This window comes from Solenopsis invicta, chromosome 5, assembly GCF_016802725.1.
Source record: "Solenopsis invicta isolate M01_SB chromosome 5, UNIL_Sinv_3.0, whole genome shotgun sequence".
NCBI classification, from domain to species: domain Eukaryota; kingdom Metazoa; phylum Arthropoda; class Insecta; order Hymenoptera; family Formicidae; genus Solenopsis; species Solenopsis invicta.
In genome coordinates, this window is record NC_052668.1 from 23,901,203 (window position 1) to 23,925,148 (window position 23,946).

The 23,946-nt window shown below is 39.2% G+C and overlaps 4 protein-coding genes and 2 long non-coding RNA genes across 19 annotated transcripts in view; 3 read left to right on the forward strand and 3 right to left on the reverse strand.

The window, feature by feature from the left end:
- LOC105195227 (ensconsin) overlaps positions 1 to 14,448 on the reverse strand; it is a 157,961-nt gene extending 143,513 nt beyond the window's left edge. For 3 of the 13 annotated variants that reach the window (XM_039449169.1, XM_039449166.1, XM_039449162.1), the window contains exon 1: positions 14,217 to 14,349. In XM_039449169.1, the coding sequence (XP_039305103.1) occupies positions 14,217 to 14,262 (46 nt within the window). In that variant the 5' untranslated portion in view covers positions 14,263 to 14,349. Of the gene's footprint in view, positions 1 to 2,834; positions 4,131 to 14,216 lie in introns of those variants that run through there. The other 10 variants (XM_039449170.1, XM_039449167.1, XM_039449163.1 and 7 more) reach the window with 6 other exon arrangements.
- Positions 453 to 1,968, forward strand: LOC113003074. Its single transcript, XR_003268259.2, has 2 exons — positions 453 to 819; positions 1,364 to 1,968. It is a non-coding gene; the product is annotated as an uncharacterized LOC113003074 (long non-coding RNA).
- LOC120357735 lies at positions 5,483 to 6,952 on the forward strand. The gene is made up of 2 exons (XR_005574763.1): positions 5,483 to 5,917; positions 6,220 to 6,952. It is a non-coding gene; the product is annotated as an uncharacterized LOC120357735 (long non-coding RNA).
- Positions 14,449 to 15,646: 1,198 nt separating the features above from the next.
- On the forward strand, positions 15,647 to 18,272 carry LOC105195226 (acetyl-CoA acetyltransferase, cytosolic). Of its 2 annotated transcripts, none has more exons than XM_011160564.3 (8): positions 15,647 to 15,904; positions 16,342 to 16,463; positions 16,759 to 16,871; positions 16,981 to 17,177; positions 17,273 to 17,502; positions 17,580 to 17,768; positions 17,863 to 18,025; positions 18,088 to 18,272. In XM_011160564.3, exons 1-8 carry the CDS (start codon positions 15,856 to 15,858, stop codon positions 18,204 to 18,206), a joined length of 1,182 nt encoding a protein of 393 aa, XP_011158866.1. In that variant the 5' UTR covers positions 15,647 to 15,855; the 3' UTR covers positions 18,207 to 18,272. The 2 variants fall into 2 exon arrangements, with proteins under 2 accessions (XP_011158866.1, XP_039305109.1); XM_039449175.1 differs by lacking the exon at positions 15,647 to 15,904 and adding an exon at positions 15,932 to 16,048.
- A 244-nt stretch (positions 18,273 to 18,516) lies between these two features.
- On the reverse strand, positions 18,517 to 21,752 carry LOC105195035 (U7 snRNA-associated Sm-like protein LSm10). The gene is made up of 3 exons (XM_011160236.3): positions 21,543 to 21,752; positions 21,199 to 21,316; positions 18,517 to 19,077 (listed from the first exon to the last, which is right to left on the reverse strand). The coding sequence occupies exons 1-3, from the start codon at positions 21,680 to 21,682 to the stop codon at positions 18,883 to 18,885; spliced, it is 453 nt and encodes a 150-aa protein (XP_011158538.1). The 5' UTR covers positions 21,683 to 21,752; the 3' UTR covers positions 18,517 to 18,882.
- On the reverse strand, positions 18,864 to 21,132 carry LOC105195034 (5'-nucleotidase domain-containing protein 1). The gene has a single exon (XM_011160235.3). It carries the CDS (start codon positions 20,887 to 20,889, stop codon positions 19,420 to 19,422), a length of 1,470 nt encoding a protein of 489 aa, XP_011158537.1. The 5' UTR covers positions 20,890 to 21,132; the 3' UTR covers positions 18,864 to 19,419.
- Positions 21,753 to 23,946: the final 2,194 nt, after the last annotated feature.

The window sequence follows — 23,946 nt, forward strand, 5'->3', positions numbered from 1 at the left end:
TGGAAACAAAGTGTAACTTTGATATCCGGTTGTAATTAACCTGCGCCTCTTATAAGATCATTTGCGAACCGAGATTTCCCATTAGCCGGGACATGATTTCTTCACGGCATCAGACTTTTTTGCGCCGCGGACACTTTGTGGGGATCGCGGAAGAATCGCGCGGGGATTTTAAACGAACTGGTTCGTGTCCGCAGGCGAGACGCCACGGCGTAAGGGGTTAATGACGCGATTCGACGGGTGATGATGCTGGACAAGCTGATTGCGGAATTCGCCGCGACGAATTTCAATCCAGCGCGCCTTCGGTCCGGCGTGAGGCGGATCTTGCAGGGGCATCAGGCCGGCGGAATGCCATTAAGCCGGTTCCATCTCGAGTACCGCGGAGTCGTCTCTCTCTCTCTCCCAGTTTTTCAGCCGTCGTACGATTACGTATCGCGCAACACGATCGAGTTCCCCGGAACGATCGATGGCGGAGGACTTTCAACCGCGCGTGAACGCACTAGCCGGCCTCCGGAGACTTTAGTGTACTTTTCGCCGAACGCGCGCGACGCCGCCGCCGTACGTGTATGTGTACTTTGCAATTATGGCACTCGGACTGCAAATAAAGCAACCTGCTCAGCGCCAGACGGAGCAAACGTGCTCCGAATGGTAGAATTATCGCGGAAATTACAATCCCCGAGCTCCGAATCGCTGGAACGCAGACGATTAGACGATAAGTGATTGAAGGGGGTATTATGCCGTGGTCTTACGAAACTCGAGTTGTACTTGAACCACTATTTTGAAATCTTCTATACGAGTGCGATCGATTTAATGCTTATTACGGTAGGTAAACCCAATTCTCATGGCTAATTGTAGCAAAATAATTATCTAGCAAAATTTAGTTCCATGATTACACGAAAAATACAACTGAAGGAGATCACGATCGATAATTTAAAACACTGTTAAAAATATTATGCAATTCAATGTACTTTTAAGTTACACAAGTACATTAAATTTTATGTACTTATAACTGAAAAGTATACATGGAAGAACAAAGAAAATATACTTGGCGCGAGCCGCTACCGCGTCTCTTGATTGCAGTACATGCGCATGAAATTTAGTGCACTCGTGACTACATTAAATATTTTTAATGTACCTGCTCGAAACTTACTACCGTTACGTTATATTAAATACAATTGCGCTTTTTTTTAACAGTGTAAAAAATAATTGTTTTACCAAAAAAAAAAAATTATCTACGTTGCACCGAGATTAATGAAAGTGCGTTTTAATTCACATCGTTTTCTCTACATTCACGTAAACGATTATATTTTATTACGATTAATTAAGGTTCATGGGCGATAAATTTAGATTTTTCCATTTCTTACAGATTCGAGCAATATTATCATCTCGGTGAACGGAAGTAATAATCGATCAGAATATTAAGGTCGACCTATTTCATCCAGCGTTTCCATCTTGGCTCGTTACAGCGTAATACACTCCGCTCGTAATTATAGGTCGTTCGCTTGAGTTTGTTTAGCGGTGTGCAATTCATTAGAACAAATCTCTCGCTTCCTCCGCGTGGCCGAGATAAATCGCATCTCTGCGCGTGCTATATCGTACACCATGCTTATTATTATCAGCATGTGTGCGCGAAATGCCATTGCGCAATAATTATGCGATTCGACTTAATACAACACCACGCGTACTCGCGTAGTTGTCGACGCCTCCCTGATTATAAATCAAGGTAGCATTTGTACATGCGAATGCAAATAAAAATTTAAAACTTGAGGAAAGATTTGCATAAGCGTACGTAACATGTAATAAAAATCTCTGCGAGACATGGGAAGATAATTAGACCTTAGAGTTGGACCCTTTCGTGCCTGACTTTTTTTTTCTAGAAATAGTTAGCGTTTAATTCACGTCTTACGAAAGGTTTTTAGGATTGCTGATTATGAATCTAAAATCAAAATTTCAAAATTTAAACTGGCAGATCCAATTTAACAAATCAAAATGTCACTCAAATCCAACAAAATTTTGTATTTTTATCCGCCATATTAAATTTTAAAAATTCGATTATAGATTCATAATCAATGAGCCCAAAAATCTTTGGAGTTTTACTCATATCCAACAAAATTTTACATTTTAGTCCGTCACATTGGTTATTTTGAAATTAAATAATAATTGTAAAGATAACTTTTAATAAAAATCAAAAATGTCCGGTATTACGTCTAACACGGGAAAGTCGTAACATTGACACATCTCTGATTCTCAATAAAAATTATTCTTACAATTTAGATATAAATCTCTGTAAGAATCTCTTATTATTAGGCAACTGAGAATCGGTAAGTGACGGAAAAATAGAGGAACTGGTCGGATTTGAACTAGGGATCCTTCGTTCCAACAACTAGCACTCTTACTGCTAGACCAAGGCTCCACTGTTTCCCTAATATTTTCCGTTCGCATATCAACACTCTTACGATCCTTAGCTTCTGAGTATCTTACATAATTTTTTTTATAAATAGTCCTTACGTTAACTATCAAAATAGGATTTGAAACAACTCACTACCTTGATTTCTTTTAAAGATATATGTATTTCTCACTTTTATTTTTCACCTATTTTACAAATTTTTGACGAGGTATGCGGAACAAGAGGAAAACTCCTAAAGATTTGGATATTTTTGTAAAGAGTCCTATCTCTTATCTTTAAAATGAGCCCGGAGAGAAGTTGCTATCTTTATTTTTGTGGAAGATATGCATATTTTTGTAGCTTTGACACACATGTGCTACCAGGCACGAAAGAGTTAAAGAGTGAGCAATTTTAGAGTATTTTCCTGTTACAATCGATCAATTAGACCTACCTAGATCGGACTGTTCGTATTTTGCGACCATTGCGGCTACCATTCTGAGCTGCTGCTCGATCCGCAGTCGTTCACACTAGCCACCGGAAACGACGAGGTGTGTTCAAGGTCTTTCGTAGGTGAGGGAGACGAGATCGAGGAATCCCGAAATTATTCGATCGTAAACAGCCGAGAAAGGTAAGCGGAACGGTGCGATGTTACCGAACCCCCGGTGAACGCGGTGAATCACCAATTTAGGGCACTGTGTAGGCACGTACTGCCTTCGTTACGGAGAGATCGAGAGCAATTTATGTCGTCGTGCTTAAAACTGATGTCACACAGGCCTCACACTGATACTACAAACGAGAGTTTACTTCATGCTTTGCATTATATTCGACGATTCGCACAAATATTATATCAAGATATATATCTGGAGATATCAAAATGCCTTATTGTATAATAATAATGATACTGGTTACGGTAAAAAAAAATAAACGAAGGGGAAAACGGAAACGCGATGTAGATTTAATCGGAGCAAACGGCGAAGAATTCTTGATTCCTAGCCTAGCACGTGCTATAAAATTCTGAATGAATTTACATGAGTAGAAATCACGTAAATAGAATACGCGACACGTATCACTTTAATAGCGATTTGCAAATTTGCGAAATGACGCACGAGTAGTCACATTATGCGATGATGCAACAACGTTCGACAAACAGGCGATATTCATATGCAAACGTGTGACTCCTTAATCATTGAAATATTATTCTTCCTCGTATTCTATTTAGCATTAAATTTCCTTTCTATCCGAAACTCGCTTCGCCACGGGCACGCTCGTTTAACTCTTATTTTCGCGACGTATGTATATTATCGGTCGGAGTTTCTAGCACGCACTGCCCCACTGTAACAACACTAATGAATTTTTCATTCCCCTCGATAAGACGAACAGGGTAACATATAAATATTCGAATTTGGCCAGTGCGCCTCACTGGAAAAACGATCGGGGAGCCGAGACACTGAAACTTGGAAAGATCGACTTCTAACTTGGGGGAAAAGTCACCCGGGGACCGACAATTGCGGGGAGCCTCTTTCTCGTCAAACGAAAACACGCGCACTGACCTCGGCGAATCACACGATCGGCCGTGTGATTACCGTGCACGCGCGCTCGCGAAGGTCGGGAAGAACTACGGAACCTCGTTCGCGCGTCCTTGACTTTCGCGCGGAAGACGCGTAACCAACTGGCTTGGCTGTCTGGCTGGCTCGTGCGCGCTCGAATCCAGGATCGGGACGAGATTCGCTCTACGGCTGCGTGAAGCCGAGTGTGCGGCCTCCGCGATGAATCAAGCCCCCCCGTTTCATCCGGAGTCGACGTACCGCGGGCCTCTCCCCTCCCCGTCTCCTCTCCTGTCTCTCGCGCTGCACCCCTTTTTTCCTATCCTCACGAAAAACAATGTAACGAAAAATAATGTAACACACGAGCGCGTAATAAATTTCTAGAAAGGAGATATCGGAATGTCCGGAATTCTATTTTCAGTAATGAAACTTGGTTACGAACGATGCAACAGATTGGTCACGTATATTGAAATAATACCATATCCTGATATGCGTGATCAAACTCTTTTAGACACGCTTCGCTGGACAGAGGTGCCGAGACTATTACGCGCTGCCGACCTGCAGTGCCACGCGCTCCAAATTCAATGTCATTTATGATAAAATGATTTCGCGAAAACTAGTACGCGAAGAGGGTCCAGAAGAACCCAGAATATTGGAGAGAACTCGGAATGTTAAAGCGATTTATGGTAATACGTGGGGAAATGCAACGTGCGCGCGACTGATGTTCGGAAAGCGGTGAACAAAGTTGTCGAAGTGGCAGAGGAAGAGACGAGGAGCGAGAGATAATGCGAGGGCTGCACTCCGTCCATCTGGACATTTTCTTTTTTAGCCGCAAGTTCGAAACCACGTGTGACGACACTGAATAGGCAATGTGCCAACGACTGAGCTGATGCGTCAAGAGTACCATGTAACCTGATGAATCTCACTCCTATTTTTGCTGTATAGATATATTTTACATCTGGTGGAGAATCATTTGGAACATCTCGCTGCATAAGAAGCTGAATGAATTAATTCAACAGAAGCACGAGCGGTTGCCTTGAACGAATCGTCAAGAATTTATTTCTGTTCTACCAAACCCGTCTGATCGAAAGTACTCGTTCGCGAGCTAACATGCAGAAGCAAAGAAGAAATTTATTCCCTATTTAATTCTTACGAATTTTTATTTACGTAATCTAAATTTAAAGCCTAGTCATGCCAGATACTTAACGTTTCAAAAATATGTATGATTGAATTTCTGTTATAAGAAACTTAGCGTTAAAAATATCATCTTGGAATATTCATAGAACAATTTTATCTTCCCTGGCCGAGCACTTCATCGAATGATTAGTCATTCGTTTATCCAATTATTATCTTGACGCTAAACGAACAGAAGGCGTGCTTTCGCCACGCGAAGCGGTGGTTGCGATAAAGAAAGGAATGACCCGCCACGTCCCCGTGTCGCGGAAAGAATAAAAAATTCACCGTGGCGCTGCGCGGATAATTAGCATGCTCGCGAGCATAAGTCACGATCTCATACTGCACGAGCGTGCCACATGCCGCGCGAGCGAACGATGCACGGAGCGCAACTTTCACGGAGCGGCCACGGGCGGAATTGCTCGGCGGAGCGGACAACAAATGACCGATGGTGCCCAGGACGCGTGTATAGAAATCGGATGAACAGAGGGGGTTGGTCGGTCGGCCGGTCGATCGAATCGACGTTCGTCATGCGATCGCGCGCGCGTTGCTGCGTTCAGCGTTCACGGACGTGTTGGAAACGTGACCGCGCGAGGAGGTCTCTTCGCGTTGGCGCTGCACTGGCGGGAGAGATTTTCCTCCGAGGCGATTTCTAACGTCGGACGTATAAATGCATGTACAGACGGCGGCGACGCGAGAGATCGTTCCCCACTTTGCATAACGGTGCCGGCGCGACACTTTCCGCCGGTTTCCAAGCGAACACGGAAATCTGATTGAAGGACCCGTTGCCATCGCGATGGATTTCGTGCATGTTATAGTCAGTCTCATATTAATTCGTACAAGTGTTACGTAAAAAATATATGTGCATTTATATCGTTAGATTACATCGTTGTTTCCTATATCGTTGTTTGTGCACGAGAAATTGTTTTACTAAAGTATTTAAAAATTTAACTTTAGTTAGTCTAGATACAGATCTCGAAGTAATTTTGTTGGGCCATCAAAATAATTACATAGGACGTTCAAGCGTGATGAGCAAGGCTGCGAGATATTATGACATTCTAGCAACTAATTTCACTGTCTTACATAATTATTTTGTTAGTACGGCGAAATTATTTTCAGGTCTGCATTCAGCTAAATTTTTGGATACCTCGGCCAGCCGTTCTTTCCGTGTACGAATTCGGAGTTTCGTTTATTTTGTGACGCTGAAATATAAAATTACTCGATGTCAGAAGCATAAGAAAGATAAGAGGATATTAAAGAAACGTACGCTAACGATAACGCACAAAATACTACCTAGTGCTATCATACAAAGTAGTTTCATTTCGCGAAGAGGTTCAATAAGCCAGTTCGATTACACTGGCGATAATAGTAAAGACGAAACGAAAAGTCCTGCAAGGAAGATACGGGATTATCGTATAGCTGGACGTCACTCGGAACGAGTCATCACGGGGACAATGACCAAGGAGCCGAGGAAAAGAAAAAGTAAGAGAAAAAGCAATATGCGTTTCAGTAAGTTCTTTGAAATAAAATATTTAATAAGAACGCGAGGACTGTCGTTATGAAACGCGACAGGCAAAAAATAAGACTCGGAGCATACGCAGATAAAAGCACAGATGAGTACATGTACACCGTGCAAAAGAAAATTTGCGACACCCATTACTTGTTACGCGCGTTATCAACCGAATGCTTATAAAGAACAGGTTTTAAGGTAAGGGCGAAGGTAAAAAAAAAAAGATTTCAGGTTTGTGCCCAAATGGATTACCCGAGATTATTCCACGGAAGGAGCAATCAAAAATCCGAAAGATTTTTTTTTTTTTTTTTTTTTTTTTTTTAAGAAAAGGGAGGTAAAAAAGGAAAGAGACAGAAAAGTTGTACAAGGCTTCACATGGTAAGCCGAATATGCAAATGTGGCAGCACGCGAAACCGCAGGATTGTCAATTCGGCACAGATAAAGCTCGATCCAGACCAAACAAACGGGCGTGGACAAACACGAATGAACAACTTGGTTCAATGAATGCGAACAGCGAGTACATCCCGCGAGTAAGTTGTTCATTCGTATTTGCTTACGCCTGTTTACTTGGTCTGGATCCGGTTTAAGACGCTCTCAAGCCCATCGACAAGCAAGCGCGTTGCAAGAGAACCGAGGAACATGCATCGATCGATCGATCGATCAGTCTTATCAGACAGAACTATGCTTAATTACATCGACGAGCGAAGCCGTGGTGATGAAAGCTTTATTCGGTCGTTTACTCGTTCCCTCGTGTTCGGTTGGTCAATGTTGCTCGCGAAACGAAAGGCATCTGCGGCGAGAAAAGCGGCGACCGAAAACTACCATCCGGCTGATGCGATTACGTAACGGTGTTAAAATAATTAGTGCGTATTACGTAGCGTTGCGCACTGCACGCGGTGGTAATTGGTGAGCGCTGCGTGTCGGCAGGCGAGAACACGGTCACGATCCGTCGCGATGAAAACGATGGACTTTGAACGTGCGACATGCAAATTTTCTCGTTACGTCGGTCGTCTTCCCGCTGACTTGCTACTTCGCATCCGATCGCAGTCTCCGCTCTCGTTTAATAAATTTCAATTTATTCCGGTGGCGCGATGAAAATAATTCATATACAAAGGCAAGCGCGGAATCACAGTGGTATATTAGATCTTATGAAAGCTGCACTTCGTTAAATAAATTATTATATCCGATCCCATTATCTACCGTTGCTCGGGCAGCTATAAATTGTCCGATATAATATCTGGAGATAAGAAGATAAAATGGACGGGCGGGAAATGAAGATAAAGAGACAAATCCGTGGCCGGAGATTTTCGTGACGCGATTAACGATCGCGCGAGCCAGGTTTGCGCTGGAAAAATTTATACATTATATCTGCATATCCAAGCAACGAGATTCGAAGTATAGTGAGTCATCATTGTACGATATCGATCCGCCTATATTGAGCAATCCGCGTGCGAGCATATATTCTAGAGTTCGCGCCGAAAGGAGGACGGATGAAGCGATGGAACGCGAGACGGACGGATTTGTTAAAGCGACACACCACGAGAGCCACTTCCCGCTGCCGGGTTCGACTGGTAGTCGGCAAACGTCGACCAATTTAAAACGTTCCACATCGTTTCCTGTTTATTACGCCCCTGATGTCGGCGCGATCAATGGTTAATGTGACCCTGACGAGGGCGAGATATCACGCGAAATCGCACTCTGCTACTTATAAATTAGCCTAATGTACCCTCTGTTCCAAAAATTAGGTGGATAGTCTGTCATCAGTGCTTCCCCGACAATAAGAGAGAGTCACACGAGCCATTGCGTGCGCACGCACGTGTGTACGATACCGTGTACTCGTATGTACACAATGACACCTTCGAGTCTTCAATGAAGCAATGTACGATATTAAAACGCGATGCTCCGAGCTTGCCAAAAGACAATGGAGCTATTTTGGCATCACTTAATGCGGGGAGTGTCAATCTCTCGATCTAAATGAAGATGAATACACGTGGCGCGCGTAGTATGCACGAGATTACAGGGAACGGGAATGAAGTTGATACTCTCTGTACTCTGGCCACTCTAGCGTGCAGCCATTATAAATTACTTTTTTTGTAAGTAGACGGCATAAGAATTTGACATTAAAGGATTAACGATGGAAAGATCAAGCAGGCTGCGCGCGCGATGAAATGATCAAAGCCAATAATAAATGAACATATTTTGAAACGCGGTTACGGAGACGGAAACGAATAACAATGCCGTCCTATTACCGAGAGAAGGCAGTCATACGGGTGTTACGAGAATAAATAACTGCAACCTACTTAAGCGCCTTCGCTTGTACACGCTACTTTGGCTACTCGTATGCCAAAGAACTATCAATCTGAAACACAGGCGCGAACGCCGCCGGTGCCTCGAGTGATCGAGTCGACAAACTCGTCTCGATGAAAGGGACGAGGCCGGTATAATAAATCGTGGCTGCGAAGAGATCAAAGTTTATCGTTACGAATCTGAATTTCTGCAGAGATATTTTTCCGTTGTTTTTTGACAATCGAAATCTTGCAATTAGTTTACGATAATCACATTTTATAATTAGATAATTATATACTATACAAATCTCGTAATTAAATACTACGTTATTAACTCTATCCTCATTCTATCTCAACTTTCTAAACGTACGATTAATTGAAATGTTTGAAAGAAGTGTAGACACAAAGGTACACTCAGAGAACAGTTATGTTTAAATTGATGAAGTGGTTTCTTTTAAGTTGAAGTGAAAATATCTTTGCGGAAAATAAAAATTTATTTTAATTCGAGAAATAACATTACTAGCCTTTTCTAAAGTAAATAAAATATTTATTCAAATCATTTAATTTAAATAAGTTTTTTATTAAAAAAAAAAAAATACTGACAGAAATGTAAGAAATAATTCAGTTGTTCTAATTACAAAAATATATTTCTTAAAAAAAAAAAAATTTACGTTGCACAAACTATTTCTTTAATTCTAATAAAAAAAAACAGTCAAGAAATTTCTCCATATTAAAGAAACTTTTTTCGTATAGCAATGCACAAATTTCTTTGATTCAAACAAATATTTTTTGACTCAAGAAAATTTTTCTCTGAGTGTAAAATGACATTATATTTAAAGGAACGTTAACGCTACGAAAACGGATATTCGCAGCGATTCGAAATAGCGATATAAAAGATTACTCAAACGCTACGTTCATCCTTCTTAACCTCATGTTTTAAGCAAAACTTTAACAAAGAGTATAGTTTAGCATTTCTACGGATTTTTTAAACCTTTACATCTTAATGGAGATTATTATGAAAATGTAGCAGGATTTGCAAGATATTACAAGCTGGTTGAAATTGCAGTTGACAATAAGATGCAACGTACGCCTATCTTCGACGAAATGAATAATGAAAAAATAGGAATAGTTTGAATAAAACAAGTAGATAAAAAACGTACAGTCAACGAGACAATACTGTTTTGCATAAAAATACGAACGAATAATACGAACGTCTTTGTATTCAAGGAGAAATTAAAATGTTGAAACCTGACCGCGAAGCTCGAACGACGCGATGTTATGTCACAACAACATTACGAATGTAAAACTACGTAAAATGCAAGATCATTATGACATTGTAAATCGAGATAAATGTAGATAACAATAACTTCGAGGGAATTACTGAATTTATTTCGGGGCCTAATGGCCGCACGAAAACGCGCGTTCAGCCGACTTCCTTCCGTTAAAAAATCGCTGAACCATACCAACGAACGTGTAACCATCTGGCGGATACGTATGCAGCCGATGCTAATACAACGCGGAAACCGCATGCACACGGTGTTCTTAAGTGAATTCAATGCCTTTTGATGTTATACAGTGGCTATACTGTGAATCAAAATATCTCGGAGCCGCGTTTACGGCGGCAATTAAGAAAAAAAATTGTTGCAAGTGACGGAATTATCTGTCATTATCATCGTTTTATGTGAAGGTTATTGCTAAAGGTCCACATTGCTAAATGTACAGATTGTTGGCCATTGAGTATGCCATTTGATTTTAATTTAAAGCGAAAGCAACACGAGCTAAAAGTTCATACAGATTTTATAAATCTATCGAGCATTCTTTTTTTTCGTCGAGAATATATTTTTTCCCCAAAAATAATATTAACAAATAGTTTGTATTTTATTCGTGCAATTTAATTTCTCACGACCCTCTCAGCCAAACCGGACAATTCTATGAAATAAAAAATAGAGGAGATTGATGAAGTCGTGAACTAATTTACAAAAGTGGCTTAATTTTGGTAGAGCACAGATCACGACGAAAATTAATTCGTCTTCGTTCATATTATATGACGTCTCATAAAAAATTCCCGAGTTATTATATCAAAGCAGAAAATATCCCTCACAAAATCCGTTGAAAATTTATCACGGTTGAATGACTGATCGATATCGCGCAATAATGCAACTGAACTGAAATCACAGAGTACATGTATAATCGACAGTAGATCACGCGGATATCAGGGAGTGTGATAAGAGAATCTGAGTTGCGATCACGCAAAGCAAAAGCATACGACTCCTTGCACGATAACCTTGCGATTCACGTATGGCCGAGTCGAGTCGAGTCAATATCCTTCGTCCAGCCGAGAAAACCCACTGAAGTTAGAGGTTCCTTCGCCGCTCGCTTCGAAAATATTATTTCCGGCGCGCGTATATTTTTTCGCAAGATAAAATCAAAATCGTCAATCCGACGTCTCTTCGGCACGGACGAGGAAAGGCTGACGCAATAAACATGCGAGTTGATTAAAGTCATTTAGGACTCGCGGTTGGGTAATTTAGACGTCAGGAGTGTAAAATGTAGATGTAGATTCACTCAGGAAGCTACACGAGATCCGAGTATGAATCGCGTACGAATGTGCATCGGACCGATGAGCAAGGCATGCATCGTTGCGGGACACGGTGCATCGCTGGATGCGTATTACAGTTAATCTTGTTACGCGTATATAACGGATTGTATCAAAAATATCAGGTGATCGCCGCGCAATGCTCAGTCGAATTCTCGGCTCGACGTGCTCGCTCCGTTTAATATCTTGGGCGCTTGCACTCATTTTCTACATCATTATTGCCGACTAGTCTCCTTAGAGTCTATCGTTAGGAAAGGTAGTGTATACATTAAAACTGTATATATTAATATTTTAGATAGATATTTAACTGTTATTCAGCTGCTTTAACATTTAGATAATAATTCTATATTTTTATGTAATCTTTAAGAAATTAAAATAATATGGAGAAAAAGTAAACGCAATATTTCCAGATACAATATTATAGATGAATATGGGGCTAATATTCGGCTTTAGTAGTCAGATTATCCAGACAATAATTCTCAAAATTTATATAATTTTTAAAAAATTAAAATAATTTGGAAGAAAAATAAATGAAATGTTCCCAGATACAACATTTTAGAATTTATATGAATATCTGTCTGCTATTCGGCTGCTGTTGTATTTAAATATTATTCAGATAATAATTCTATATTTTTATGTAATTTGTCTTTAAAAAATTAAAGTAATATGGGAAAAAAATGCAATATTCCTAGATATAGTATTTTAGATGAATATCTGGCTGCTGTTTGGCTGCTTTGGTATTTAAATATTCTCTAGATAATAATTCTATAATTTTATATAATCATTAAGAAATTAAAATAATATAGAGAAAAAGTAAACGCAATATTTACAGATACAATATTATAGATGAATATAGGGCTATTATTCGGCTTCAGTAGTCAGATTATCCAGACAATAATTCTCTAATTTTATATAATTTTTTAAGAAATTAAAATAATTTAGAAAAAAATAAATGCAATATCCCCAGATACAATATTTTAGAATTTTAGATGGATATCTGTCTGCTATTCGGCTGCTGTTGTATTTAAATATTATCCAGATAATAATTCTATATTTGTATATAAAATCTTTACAAAATTAAAATAGTTTGGAGGAAAAATAAATGCCATATTCCCAGATATACATTTCTGTTTTTAGAAAATATTTGGATGCAACTTGTTCAGGTAGAAAATTTCATTTCCAACATATATCTCTTGTATTGTCAAGTTCATTTAAAAAATTTAAAAGGATAAGGATGATGAAATAGATTTTAGTACTCCTTACATTATGTATAATATAAAAGAGCACGCGGATACATAAAACAATCGATTCGACAGGTTATTGTAGTCTTGAAAGAATAAGGAGAATGAAGGACACAATCTATATCTACGAAATATAAGAACTTCTGTATCAACATTTTTTAAGAAACTTGATATCAACGAGCGTACCTCCTACTTCGATATATACGTAAGAGTATCTCGGAATTACAGTCTCCTCAAATTACGTTAAAATTGATGTTTCCATTAGCAAAAAATATGCAAGCAGCATGATATATCATTCTTAAATATTCGACATACTGAACATCCCTCTAAGCTATTCAAGTTAAAATTCAAAACTTAGCAGTTCGAGCGCGCAGCGTGTTGCTCAGATTTCTGCAAATGTTTCTCGGTTCGTTAACACGTTGAATACTACGACTGACGTCTCGACGTTCTTTGACATTTCTTGACAAAAGACTCTGCAACAGTATTTAATAAGTCAGGCGAGTCATCGGCATACAAAATATCAAACGAGCGAAATAACAGGTGTATTCGTTCGAATATCTGGCGCGTGTATATTATATGTTTGTTTAGGCTTTCGCAGAGATGATCCAATTCGGTGTGATATTCAACGTGTTAACACGGTACACGGAACACGATTATAGCGCACGCTGACGAATCCAACGACGACGGGGGCGCGGACGCCCGGTGCGAGAGCACGTTGCGGCGCGGCGCCGCGGCTGACGTGCCGATCGGATCACGTCCGCGTAGGTGTGTAAGACCGATTCGGCCGGCGTTAAATTCGCGAGGACGAATCGTCACGGCGCGAGACGATAGCGCGCGGCGAGAAAAAGGAAAAAAAGCAAGAGAGAGAGAGAGAGGGAGAGAGAGCGAGAGGGAGAGAGAGCGAGAGAGAGATCGCGAAGGAAGGAGAGAACAGACGGAGACAGATAACGGTAATCTCGAACGACCGGCAGGAACGTCGTCGCGGCGGTGCCCGAGCTGCAAGGCCGTCGGCGCGTGACCTTAATGAGTAATCGGTCCGGCGGCTCGTGAATTACTCGCAGCACCACGCGAAGCCGTCCGCGCGATCGGCCGCGAGATCGCACGCTGTCAATCGCGTGCGCCGAGAGGCCTGGACACGTCGCGCGACGACGGATTCTGGACGAGCGGCGAGGAGGGCGAGCGGCGACGTGTCGACGATGACAGCCGTCGTCGAGGCGTCGCGGGCTCCGCCGAGGGGCGTCCGCGACGTCCCGGACGACGTCGTCACCCGGGCGCGCTCGCGCGCCGTCCAGCGATCGTCCTCACGCGCGCTCCGTGCGGACCACGGCGCGCGCGGACCGCGGTCGCCGCGTGCACCAACAGCGACTCGGTGTGTCGCGGCGACGGCGATCCGTTCAGCGGGGCGCGACGCGCCGCCCGGCTCCGGAGCATCCACGGCGCGACATGATCGCGGCGAGTAAGGGGCGCGACGCGTCGACAAATACCTCGTTTCTCGACGAGCTCCGAAATCTCCTCCCTGTTGTCGGCCATCTTAGCACCAGTCACCGTCCCACAATGCACGCTGGGTAAAACAAACGCGCCGCCGTCGTCGTCGCCGCCGTCGTCGTCGTCGTCGTCGTTGCCGCCGTCGCCGCCACCGCGGCGCTCCGGTACACGCCGCGGCAGCGACACCTGCTGCGCGCACGTGGAGGCATCTACCAGTCGGTTTAAGCAGGACCGTACCTACTCCATGCTCGACACGTGTCGCGATGCGCGATGTGTTACGCGTGTATTGACGAGTGACGATTGATGACATTGCTCACCATCTAGCTGATTTTTTTCCCTTATTTTTTCTCGCTTGCCTCATTGATATGCTAAACTTCACCGCGATCCGATGACTGCCTTTGACTCTTTTTTGTCAGTCTGCTTAGCTCTTACATATATTCTTTGACCCGCATACTTGTTATTATTTTTTTTGCCTCTATAATAGCTTAGTGTATATAATCTGGCAATGGACTTTGGTGCGTATTTAAATTTATAAAGATAAACGAGTTTTTTTTAGTTTGTCGATCGATCGGTCGCATTTTGCATAAAACGTATAGCTTTTACAGAGCAAAGTCGCATTTGCGCCTAATGCAATTGATAAAATGAAATTCAATTAAAAAAATTTACCAGATGTACATTTGATGTGCGCGCTATTACGTTAATTGTCTTCAGCTTTCATTAGTATAAAGAAGAATAAAATGACGCAAACATCTATTAAAAACACGTTCTAAATGCAGGTCTTTTGAAAAATAAATTTAATGTGCTAACAGCTCGTATTGACAAACATATAATTCAATAAAAAGTCAATAAAACGAGCAAACAATAAGATGTCTTTTTTAATGATGAGTGAATCTTTGCGAAACCTCCAGAGTTCACGGTGATAAATTATCGTAATAAACATGTTTATTTACTTCATTTTTCCAAGAAATTATTTGTTCAATAAACTCATCGCGATTCGGATGTTGCGATAGCAAAATTTTTAAACACCGAAATATTCTTTTGCAAAATATGACAGACGTAAAAATGACCGTTCGGTTATGTTAATTTAATTTAATTCGTTTTAATATGTATACCTTACGAAATTAGCTTGTCGTTAAATGAAACGGGAAGAAATTAAGCGCTTGTGTGTTATTACATACTTCGACATGTTATCATTTCCTTCTGCGTCAAATTTAGCCAATGTTAAAGTTATTACTCATGAAATATTATCATTTTGCGTCACAGATAGTTTCCATCATTGCACGTACAGTCTACATATGCATGCATTTATCTTGCTTGATTTCGGCGTAGCAGTTTCGATACTTGAATTCACAAAAATATGCGTCACGACCTTTGATTATTTTCTTTTTTTCCGTGGGAATTCTTAAAAGCTGCGAAATAGGCTGGCGAGCTCCCCTCCTTTAATTTTCTACATTCTTCTTTCGCGCATGTACGGCGGCGTGACATACTTTCACGATATAGCCGCTCCTGGTACGCATTGTAAGCGCAACATAATTCCGTTAGGCCGTTAGGCAGTTAAGACGCGCGGCAGTTGGCGCCTGGCGGCAGTCTTTGTGCGTTTTTCCTCAAGTTCAGTTGTGCCTGTCTGCAGCTTTAAAAATGAGCGATCGCACCGTGGTGATAGTGTCTGCCGTTAGGACACCCATAGGTAATGAAACGAGCTGCGTCCAGCTGACCAATAAAATCTCACGAGATAATTTACGTTTAAATTATTTTAAACGTTTAAACAATTGAAAAATTTGAATTTAAATTGGGCCGACGGAAGATGTTTTGGGTATATTCCATCCCATGGGTGAGAAAAATTAAGATAGCCTCTCCCGGGCATTTATTCAGGTTATACCTTTCGCGTATATACCATAGAAATGCGACTGCACATAAAAAACTCATCTCAATTATTGAATAAAAAATACCTTGCAAAAACATAATGTCTCGGTAATGAAAATTGAGCATCTATGCACTAAAGATGCAAGAATACATCTTATTTTTGTATCACCTCTACCAGAGTATTGTTCCTATAGAACATGCTAGTAATGTAAAACCTGTATCATTTCTAATAAAAATTATTAAATTTACTGTAATTTATAGGATCGTTTTGTGGATCCTTATCCTCATTGAAGGCATCTGAGCTGGGAAGTATCGTTATCAAGGAAAGTCTAATAAGAGCTGGACTGAAAGGAACAGATGTTTCTGAAGTCATTATGGGCCAGGTATTTATAATTCTAAAAGAATAATAATAAATTGTAAATCAGCCTTTTATTCAGTCAGATTTTGACATTTTTTGTGTCGTATACCCTTGAAAAAAAAGTTGATACACTTGTTTCAATAAACTGATTACTGATCAGTAACTAGATTTCATCAGTTAACTGATAAAAGATCATCAGTTGCTTATCAGTAATTAGTTTATTGAAAGTTTATCAATTTTTTTTTAACGCTAAAGTGCTTATATATGTTTCCACGTGCAAAAAGTTATTTATGAGTATGTAGGAATAATTGTTTTTTCAGATACTCACTGCATCTGAAGGCCAAAATCCTGCAAGACAAGCAGCAGTACATGCTGGCATACCTATTCATGTACCTGCTTATCAAATAAACATGTTGTGTGGTTCTGGTCTAAAGTACGTTGTCTATTTGATCTGGCATATGATTTTTTTCCATAATGTACAATAGTTTTCATAATTATGCAAATAAGATTGTCTTTGAAATAACGTGTTAAATATTTCACAGGTCCGTAATGGCTGCTTATTGTAATATAAAATCAGGAGAAAGTGATATAGTTGTAGCTGGTGGTCAGGAAAATATGAGTAGAGCACCGCATGCTATTTATCTCAGGAATGCTGTAAAATTTGGAAGTTGTAATTTAATGGACACACTAGAGGATTGTTTAACAGATGCCTTTCATAATATTCACATGGGAATGACAGGTGAGACAAAAATATTATAGGCATGAATATTTTTGCATTAGAAAAATTCACACAAATATAATGTATTATTTTTGCTACTCTTGTACCACTGGCAGCTGAAAATATTGTTGAAAAGTATGAAATAAGCAGAGAGGCACAGGATTCTTACGCGACCAAATCTCAACAGAAGGCAGAGGTTGCTATCAATGCTGGATATTTCGAGAAGGAAATTGTCCCAGTGACTGTTCCAGGCAAGAAAGAATCTGTCGTTATATCTAAAGATGAATTCCCAAAATTTGGAACGACCACTGAGAAGCTTGCAAAGTTGAAACCGGCATTTAAACCCGTATGTAAATATACATTTATATTTTCATATAAAACTGTACAGAAAAAACATATTAAAAATTGTTACGTTGCATTTAGAACAATGGGACAGTTACTGCTGGCACTGCGTCCGGTATAAACGACGGTGCGGCTGCTGTAGTGCTCATGTCCGAAGAAACTGCTGCAAATAGAAGAATCTCACCATTAGCCAATATTGTTGCATTTGCACAGGTCGGAGTTGAACCTAGTATTATGGGCGTCGGACCTATCGAGGCTGTTAAATTAGTCGTTAGTATTTTTGACGTTTACACCGGTTCTGTTACTGCATTTGCTTTCATTTCAATGCTGATCTTACGCAACTGCAAATATACACTTATTTTAGTTGAAGAAAGCGAACTGGACAAAAGAGGAAGTGGATATTTACGAATTGAACGAGGCCTTCGCCGCACAAGCGATCGTGTGTGTTCAAGAGCTCGGTTTAGATCCCGAGAAAGTTAATGTAAATGGAGGTGCTATTGCTTTAGGTCATCCCGTTGGCACGTCAGGTATGCATTTAGCCTCTTTCTTCACGAGAACTTTCGTTTTATGATATTTTTGTGTGCTTCAGGAACAAGAATATTAGTTACTCTATTACACACTTTGGAAAGGACAGGAAAGAAAAAGGGGGTTGCGTCTTTGTGCATAGGAGGGGGAATGGGTATCGCCGTTGCTATTGAAAGAAAATAACGAATATCTTTTCTATTTATATATATATATATATATAAATCATAAGTGGAAGGCTATTTTTGTCAAGACATAGTTTAATCAAAATATAACACACTTTAAGATATATATATATATATATATATCTTAAAGTGTGTTATATTTTGATTAAACTATGTCTTGACAAAAATGGCCTTCCACTTATGATTTATATATATATATATATATATAAATAGAAAAGATATTCGTTATTTTCTATATATATACATATACATATATCTTAAAGTGTGTTATATTTTGATTAAACTATGTCTTGACAAAAATAGCCTTCCACTTATGATATACATCGAATAAAGGGGTATTTATTACCATATTATATACAACATTCGTTCATTTAATTTTGCTGTATGAATATTTCATTATCCAATCCCTCTTTAGAAATAATGCAGTTGAATACTTTTGTAATAGAAATTTCACAACAAAAATTTAAATTAAAAAAATACTAAAATGGCAAAAATATGAAATAATGCAATGTTGAGCTGTTAAATCCACAAAATATAAACATTCAATAAAAATAAAGATGATCTTAAACTGTAAAATCACAAACAATAAAAAAGTATGTAAGTACGATCCTTAATATTATTTAATGTCGTAAGACGAATGCATTAAAATCACAGTAAATTATATTTTTTCAAGAATCTCATTTATCTTCGTTTTCTGTAGTCTCAGCCTTTGCTGTATTCTTATCTTCCAAAATTTGATCTACAGCTGCAAGGTCTTCCTGTTGTCTCTGTTGGGCGCGTTTTGTTTTAAAAGTTTGTTTCTCATATGTCGGTCTCCTCGATGGTGGCTTCAGGTATTTTAACTGTTCCTTGATAGCTGGGATAATCCGTATCTTAAATTACAATGTGTTTTAATTAGACGTAAATGTGCACACACGTAAAAATAAGTTTCTCTAAATTTTATTAAATTCTAGTTTTTCGACAATAAAGCATTAAACAAATCTCAAAATCCATCTTTAAAAAATGCATACAAAGCACATTACATTTAAAAGTCACAAGCTGAACACCTAAAAAAATTAAAATGTTCTCTTCATTACAAACCATGTAACATAATCCTATATTTAAGTCACAAGCTGAACACCTACAATTTTCTTAATACTTGTAAGATTCTCTAAAAAGATGAAAGTTGTCTTTTCATTACAAATAAAGTAACATATAATCCTGATATTCTCATATTACATAGCTGATACACTAAGCGGTACAGCTGGATAATATCCACAATATAACTTTCCATTTTTATTAAAACAAGGAATAGGTTCATCTAACGGTCTCTGTGCTACCAAATTGATATCTGGTATACACAGCTTTGCATGTTTCTTTATTACATGTCCCCATAAAGAATCTACGTTAATCGTCGAGTCTTTTAAGCAAAAATATGACCCCCAGAGCTTTGAATTCAGAATTTTCTCATCCGGATGAGTTAAAGCGTGACAGAGCATTCCTTCTGACATTTGTTCCTCGATTACGGCTAGAGTATCGCAACATGCGGATGCACTAGGTATGTAAACGTCCTGTATGAGATTGTCACCGATATATAAACACCGCTGATTAGTTTTTCCCGTTATACGAACGAGAAATTTTAATAAATCGTTCCAGTTTCCCTGACTGTATATTTCACCTCGTTTTAAGTCCTGGCTGGTGATATCGGTTTCGTTGTTGTTTACAACATCGTAAAATGGTCGATTTTGAATAAAAAACCCTGGCTTCTTCGCGAAACACACTACGATATCGAAAAGGGATCGCCAATCTTCCCCGAGAGCATAACTCGCGGTAAAACTCGCGAAATCCACGTTCGATCCAGTAAGAAGAAAAGTTGCAGATTTTTTCTTTACTTCCCTCAACCATGAAATTGTATCTGTGCTGCATTTGCGCAAATATTTCTCCGGATTTTTCTTGATGTGGCCAAATATCCCTTTATTCGACTGGAAATGCTCTCTGGTGAACATATAGGTCAGTCCATCCAATATGTCAGGCCAGATATCATATTTGTCCAAGGGAGAGCCATGCTCTTCGTCGAGTGTGTCTACTGCCCGTGCAAACGCGACACTCGACACTATGTCGAAGTAATCCAGCAGGCTCCTCACTTTCTTGGACAGAGGACCGTTCCAAGTTGCCATTACGTCGCGACAGAATGCATCTGTGGCTTCTGATCTCTGCTCGGGATATATCTCCTTAATCTGTTCTGTGTTTAACAAACGCGAGCCGTGGCATGCTCTGCGGATTACTCCATCGGGGCTCACCCTGAGCACGTTACCCCGCTCAAAGTCCAGCAACAGTCCTTTCTGCATGAAGTCCAAGACGTCGTCTGTCAACGGCTCCAGGAGATGCTTTCCGTTGTACCCGCGTTTATCCACCAGGAATCTGGCTAATATCTCGTACTCGATGTGCACCAGATTCGTGACATTGTAACGCAGCAGAGTGTTATCCAGGTCGAAACCGATGCAGTCGTAGTCCGTAAATTTGAACGAGTCCATGTTGCTTCTGACGAAATTGCTAGACGTCGTGAAATCGTATCTACTGTTAGGAACCGCGAAGCGCACGACCGTACCAGGAGGTACTTCTGCCTTGTCAATTATTCGCTTATGAAAAGAATGTCCACGTACGTATAATCTAACGGTGCGATAGAGACCAATGTCTCTAATCATATCAACATGTGATTACACTGGCATGATGCAATCGAGTAATTCGGCAGCTATGCAAATAGCGCCGGAGCGTGCTGACGGTCGCAGGGACGTTTTGGAGTCAGACTGAGCAACCCTAAAATGTTAAACACCTAAACCCTAGGCACCCCCGAGCGCCCCCGAAATCCTAAGGGAGGCGGGAAAAGGGGTGAACTGGTTTTCTGATCTCACGCGAGGCGCAACCTAACCTAGACGCGCGACATTAGACATTCCCGCGCTTTGTCACGCTCGCGGCGTCGTCGTGCGAATGGAGGGAAAATACGGCGAACTCACGTTCAATGGGATGTGGACGCTGCGGATGTTCCTTGCCTGCACGAAGAACATGTCGAACTTGAAGGAGTCCCCGCGCGGGTCTGTGAAGACGCAGTCCTTCATCACGACGTTCATGTATCTGCAACAAAAAACACGAGCATGTTCAGAGATGTGACGAGTCGCTTTTAGCGTCCGACAGATCGCAATTTTTCAGGGAGAGAGGGATATCGCCGGTCGATCTTTTACGCGCGCCAATGCTTGTAAAAGTCACGCGCTATCGTCGACAGAACGCGGATTTCGAATGTAACGATAGTTTCTAACAACGGCAATTTTATGTCGCGGAGAAAACAGAATCGTTTGCTTACGCGTCGGCATGATCGACAACGCCGACGATCGTGGCTTCGTTTCGCAAGTCCACCGTCGTCCGGTGCTTCTCCACGGCCTTCAGAAGAATCGCTAGGGTATTGAAGAAGAAGTGTTTCTCACGATTAGTTTCCGTATTCATCGCGAACGCGAGCGTGACATCGGAACGCAATCGAAACGTGAGAAACTCACCGAAACTTCGTCGCCGCCGACGGAGCGAAACTGAGACCATGTGGTATGTCACGTGACCGTTGCTCATAAAAACGCGCGTAAATCGAAAGCGAATCGTGTATACTTCCCGCGAGGCCTTGCAGTGCAAATATGATAGCTTCTTTTAATTAATAAATATTGCACGATAATATTTGTCAATCATTCTCCCAGCCGACATAATTTGTAACCGCTACATAATTCGGAAATAATATTTTATATAACAAATCTTTCGTGATATTTATAATATGTCATAATTACTTAAATTGTGTTTATTGATTTTTTTAAGTAATATAAATTGGCTAATATTTGAAATAATTCCATTTTAAATATGTGTTTAAAATGGAAATGGCATTTTGTATAGTTTACTTTAAATGTTTTTTAGAAGATCATTTCCATTTTACATTTGAAATGGAAATATCTACACATTTAGTCATTTGTAAAATGACTTTGTAATAAAACGTATGCTTCTTGATAACAGCTAATCTTTAAAATTCTTTACAAAATAATTAACAAAAATATTAACTTAATTAAATTAGTCTTTAAACTAGTTGTCAGGGTTACATTTGTCCTTACAACAGTTTGTTTAATAATTAATAATTATTAAAGCTTGGATGATGTAATATTTCAAACATAAACATAAAAATTAGCTCGATATTAATTCCAACGCTTATACGAATCCTATTTTAATGTCTTATTATACTGTAAAAGTAAGTCATTTATATAGCATATCATTTACATATAAAAAACAACAATTGTTTGCAAAAAAGTAATTTAAAAAAAATTAGAATTTTTTAGTTTTTTTCCTAACAATTTGAAAAAAGTGGTTTCTTTTAACTATAAAAATAATTACTTAATTTGTTAATTATTATAAATATTTATTAAATTTGTAAAAAAATCACTGTGGAATAAAAGAAAGTGCGCACGTTATGTTCTAGTAAAGCTATAAAATAAATACCCAAATAAACTACATATACTAGAAAAACTATTTTGCATTTGAAACCATTTAAAATACTTATTTACCCAATTTACATTTAAAATAAATTCGAAAACACGATTTTACATTTGGCATTTTAAATGCAACAATTCGAAAAGTATTTTATCCAGTCCTGAATATAAATGTGCATATGTACATAGCAAATACTACATATTATTTACGTAACAAGTATATGTATTTACATAACAATATATATGTATATACATATATAGAACTAGTAGAATTTTATTGATAAAATTTAAATTTTACACATGTAATTCTGCATATGTAAAATACTATGCAAATTGCAAGGTCACGCATTGATGAGCAATGTACAGAATAGTAATCATGTTTTTCCTAGAGTTGAAAAGTAAAAAAGTTTATTATTGAAGTTGGATAAATTTTTCACTTCTCACATTTCCTAAAGAAAAAGTCACACGACCGACATCTAGGACGTATAGTAGAGCGTTACAGTGCTATTATAAAATATTTGGCACTCTTCATTTGATTCAATCTTTGATGAACCCTTTGTCATCTCTTTGATCGCAGTTACGCTATTATGTAACGGTCATAACATAATTATGGATCATTAAAACTGTGTACGGTAAATTCCATCGATCACACGCTTACTGTGAAACGTTTGCTATATGCCGGAGAAATTATATAAAATAGAACTATGTTTACTTCATCTAAACTATATTTAATAATTACTTTTAATATATATATATTGTCTTTATCTACAAATTGTTACAATTACTTGCATGCATGTAGAAGGAACGCACTTTTTCAATTCACAGCAATATCACATTTATATCTATCTAATTTAGAGTTAAATAGCCAATCAAAAAAATTCAGTTCTAAATAATTATTAGGAATTCAATTCTGTCTCTAGTCAATCAAAATGTGATAATAATTACAATTTCATCGGAATCAAATATAATTTCAATTATATTTCGACAATAATTTATAATTTATTTTAAGTCTTGAAAAAGAAACATTCATCATACGAAAAAAAACACTGCGTACCGCACGAAATAGATAACGATAGAAAATGAAGTCGACGCTTATGCAAATGGAATGCACGAGCTACGACAATTGTAATAACTCAATTTTCTCGAACGCATTAATTAATTCCATCTCGAATGGCTCTCGCTCTTTCGTTCAGAAGTTACGGGATGTTAAATGCGTTATCGTGGGGAGATTCGATTTGTCCTCGTATTATA

What these genes read in the sequence shown, in the direction of transcription:
- LOC105195226 (XM_011160564.3), top strand. Translation starts at nt 15,856, where the DNA reads ATGAGCGATCGCACCGTGGTGATAGTGTCTGCCGTTAGGACACCCATA. An exon ending in TATTCACATGGGAATGACAG is followed by an intron (nt 17,178 to 17,272) that starts GTGAGACAAAAA and finishes TACCACTGGCAG; the next exon opens with CTGAAAATATTGTTGAAAAG. An exon ending in TGAAACCGGCATTTAAACCC is followed by an intron (nt 17,503 to 17,579) that starts GTATGTAAATAT and finishes CGTTGCATTTAG; the next exon opens with AACAATGGGACAGTTACTGC.
- LOC105195035 (XM_011160236.3), bottom strand. Translation starts at nt 21,682, where the DNA reads ATGAATACGGAAACTAATCGTGAGAAACACTTCTTCTTCAATACCCTA. An exon ending in GTTGTCGATCATGCCGACGC is followed by an intron (nt 21,317 to 21,542) that starts GTAAGCAAACGA and finishes TTTTTGTTGCAG; the next exon opens with ATACATGAACGTCGTGATGA. An exon ending in GCGTCCACATCCCATTGAAC is followed by an intron (nt 19,078 to 21,198) that starts GTGAGTTCGCCG and finishes TTGTAATTTAAG; the next exon opens with ATACGGATTATCCCAGCTAT.
- LOC105195034 (XM_011160235.3), bottom strand. Translation starts at nt 20,889, where the DNA reads ATGATTAGAGACATTGGTCTCTATCGCACCGTTAGATTATACGTACGT.